The sequence below is a fragment of the Eimeria acervulina genome, genomic scaffold (genome assembly GCF_000499425.1).
Source record: "Eimeria acervulina Houghton genomic scaffold, Eah_scaff1579, whole genome shotgun sequence".
Lineage (NCBI taxonomy): Eukaryota > Apicomplexa > Conoidasida > Eucoccidiorida > Eimeriidae > Eimeria > Eimeria acervulina.
Window position 1 is genome coordinate 1 of NW_013549091.1, and position 3,853 is coordinate 3,853.

Below are 3,853 nucleotides of genomic sequence, written 5' to 3' on the forward strand. Positions count from 1 at the left end.
TACACCTAAAAGAAACACATCGAGGTGCCTATACACCGCAAAGAGACAAAAGAGGGTATATTCATACATGCATATATATATGTATATATACACTATATACATTATGTATATATATATATATATATATATATTATATAAATCATATATATATATATTATATACATGCGTATAGAATGCATTGTATATATATATATATATATATATATATATCTACATATATATCTACACATATATATACATGCATATATATATATATACTATATATATCTACATATATATATATATATATTTATATTTAAACTTACTGAAGATGTCGTATGCAAACTGCACGGACCACTGCGAGGAATTTTCTTCTGGAGGGGATTGCAGCTGCAGCAGCAAAAATATTAATTTTATTTATTTATTATTAATTATTTATTTATTTATTTATTTATTTATATATTTATTTATTTATTTAGGTAGATTCATTTGTCTATTTATATGCAAGTATTTATTTGTTTATATGCATATGTTTTTTTTTTCTTAGTAGCGGCACTTTCTGTCTCTTCTCTGTTCCGTGGGTTTAGGGTTTAGGGTTTAGGGTTTGTCGAGAGAATTAAACAGGGTTTAGGGTTTAGGCCTCCTCCCCAAGGGCTCAGGGTTTAGTGTCTGTATAGAGGATGCAAAAGGGTTTAGGGTTTAGGGTTACGCGTCTGCATAGAGTATGCAAAATGGTTTAGGGTTTAGGGTTTAGGGTTTAGGGTTTAGGGTTACAGGTCTGTATAGAGTATTGAGGAGTTGCTGAAACTCTTCAAACCCTAATAGATCTCTGCAGCGTACAAACCCTCGTCTTCCCACGTCCAGCACAAAAAACAAACGGACGGCCTGCACACAAACCCTAAACCCTAAACCCTAAACCCTAAACCCTAGGGCAGCAACAGCAACTACGAAGGTGTTCGACAGCAGCAACAGCACACATACAAAGGCAGCAGCAACAGCAGCAAAAATAAAATTTAGCAGCAGCAGCGCAGGTGCCCCAGCAGCAACAGCAGCAGCAAAAAAGTCAGCAGCAGCGGCAAGACCAGCAGCAGCAGCAGCAGCAGCAGCAGCAGCAAAACCAGCAGCAGCAGCACCAGATATCTTGCAAAGAAGAGAAGGAAGCCAGGGTGTGCTGCTCTGTCTTCATTTAAAACAGCAAAGAGAGCGGGGAAAGAGGAGTCAGAGGCCCAATCAATAAACATCTCGGCTAGCCTCTGTACAGACACTCCACAAACCCTAAACCCTAAACCCTAAACCCTAAACCCTAAACCCTAAACCCTTGACTTTTCTGGAAAATGCTGCAGGCGAGGCCCTCAACGCCACCGAGATGAGGCAACAGCAGCAGCAGCAGCAGCAGCAGCAGCAACAGAAGCAGCAACAGCAGCAGCAGAAACGGTACAAACAGCAAGAGACACAAGAGCAGCAGCAGCAGCAGCAGCAGCAGCAGCAGCAGCGGAGAGCTGCCTCACGTCTATGGTGAATTCTTCCTTCTCGTTTAAATACGGCTGCACCTTCTCTCGTACATGAACATGAAAAACTAAACACAAACCACAAACCCTAAACCCTAAACCCTAAACCCTAAACCGCAAGCCTTTAACCCTACCCTCTAACCCCAAGACACTAGAACTCAACCACAAACCCTAAACCCCAAACCCCACAACCCTAAACCCTAATCCCTAACCCTAAACCCTAAACCCTAACCCATAAACCCTAAACACTAAACCCCAAACCCTAAACACTAAACCCCAAACCCTAAACCCTAGACCCTAGACCCTAGACCCTAAACCCTAGACCCTAGACCCTAGACCCTAAACCCTAAACCCTAGACCCTAAACCCTAAACCCTAAACCCTAAACCCTAAACCCTAAACCCTAAACCCTAAAGCGTGTCTGACTGGTATTGAGCAGAGTCCTGGCTGCGGTTTGCGTAGAGATGTCGCCGTGGGCGTCGCGAAGAAATTCGCAGAAAACAGCGGGAGAAAAAAACGAAGAAAAAGGGCCCCCTCCAACTGCACCCGCCTGAAACGCAAACCCTAAACCCTAAACCCTAAACCCTAAACCCTAAACCCTAAAGGTTTAACCCTAGAATATCCTGAATTCTACAGGATCCGCAACCCTAAACCCTAAACCCTTTTTATAGAGCCTGAGCCCTTCCACTTTCTGTGAAGCCCTGAACGCACATATGCCTTTACAACTCCTAGGGTTTAGGGTTTAGGGTTTAGGGTTTGCGCTTGCCTTTTTGAAATCCCTGTAGGAGATTACAGCTTTTGCTGGAGGACAAGGGGTGGATTCAGCGGCAGCAAAGTGAGCAGGAAGAACCGGCGCCTGCTGCTGCTGCTGCTGCTGCTGCTGCTGCTGCTGGGCATTAGGAGGGGTTGATTGGAGTTCATAGACTGCCTTTAGTATTTCTGCTGCAGAAGGATAAGCAGCAACACGACTAAATGAATGAAGACAACAGGCTGTCTCCTTCCATGCCCCCCACAAACTCGAGAAACGGGGGGCCCCCCCAGTACCCACCTGGGGGCCCCCAGCCCCTGTACTCATCTGGGGGGCCCCCTCAGTACCCACTTGGGGGGCCCCCCCATTACCCACTTGGGGGGCCCCCTCAGTACCCATCTGGGGGGCCCCCCCAGTACCTACTTGGGGGGCCCCCTCAGTACCCATCTGGGGGGGCCCCCCAGTACCCACTTGGGGGCCCCCCCGAGTATTCACGTGGGGGGCCCCCGCTCCAGCTGCCGCGGGGCGAGAAGAGGAAGGGGGCCCATCTGCGGATGAGTCAGGATACTCAGATGCTGCTGCTGCAGGCGCTGTTGCTGCTGCTGCTGCTGCTGATTCTGCTGCTGCATGCGGTGGTGCAGCGGAAGCAGCAGCAGACACACCGGCAACCCCACATGCAGCAGCAGCACCACTGCTGGGGGCCCCCCGCACCCCTGCAGCAGAGGCGCCTTCGAGGGGCTCCAGCATTCGCTGCAGCGGGCGCTCGCGCTACCTTATTAGCTGCTGCTGCTGCTGTTGCTGATGCTTCTGCTGCTGCTCTTGCTGCTGGTGCTGTTGTCGTTGCTGCTGCTCCTGCTGTTGCTGCAGCACCTGCTGCTTGGGGGGGCCGTATGAAGCAGGATGGAGGCAAACAGTACAGTAGAGGCAACTGGGAGACCTCCTTTATGCAGGTGTATCGACTTCGAGGCTTTAGGGTTTAGGGTGTAGGGTTTAGGGTGTAGGGTTTAGGGTTTGTCGGTTGCCGGGGGTCTTGCGGCGTTTGGCGCATGCCCCGCCAGAGTGTTTTCTTTTTTGATTGAACAGCAAAACAAAACAAATACAAAAAATAATAAAAAAGAATTATTATAATTATAATATAATTAAATCTTTAAACAATTTCAATTGACGAGACCTGGGGGCCCCCCTGTGGTGGTTGTCTGTTGTCGGCTGCAGAGGGGCCCCCCCTGTTGAATGATGTGTTTTTTGCTGTTTTGCGTTGACCTTTTGCTTTTAAATGTTGAAAATTAAATTAAATTATTAATTATTTTGTTTAATTCAATTTAAAATTTTAAAAATACGAAAAAAATTCATACAAAACATTCTAGACATCCATTCTAATCCCCGTCGGCGGCGGGGGGTGGCTCTCCCTAGTGTACGATTGCGTTGATTGTTTGTTTCTTTTCTGCTTTGTTTGATTAATTATTTTAATTAAATAAAATATTTTTATTTATTTCAGCTAGCTTCAGCTAGCCATGGCTTGTTCTAGCTAGCCATAAGTAGCAGTAGTTAGCCCTACCTAGGAGTATCTAGTAAGGGCTAGCCATAGCTAGTTCTAGCTAGCCATATCTACGCACAGCTAG

The 3,853-nt window shown here is 46.6% G+C and overlaps 1 protein-coding gene across 1 annotated transcript; it reads right to left on the reverse strand.

Annotated features, from left to right (window-relative positions):
- Positions 1-823: 823 nt before the first annotated feature.
- EAH_00061270 (hypothetical protein, conserved) lies at positions 824-2,981 on the reverse strand (the record flags this gene model as incomplete). Its single annotated transcript, XM_013393369.1, has 5 exons — positions 824-864; positions 1,113-1,232; positions 1,488-1,555; positions 1,913-2,036; positions 2,280-2,981. Coding segments are annotated over 5 exons (1,055 nt in total), but the record flags the coding sequence as incomplete, so codon positions are not given.
- Positions 2,982-3,853: the final 872 nt, after the last annotated feature.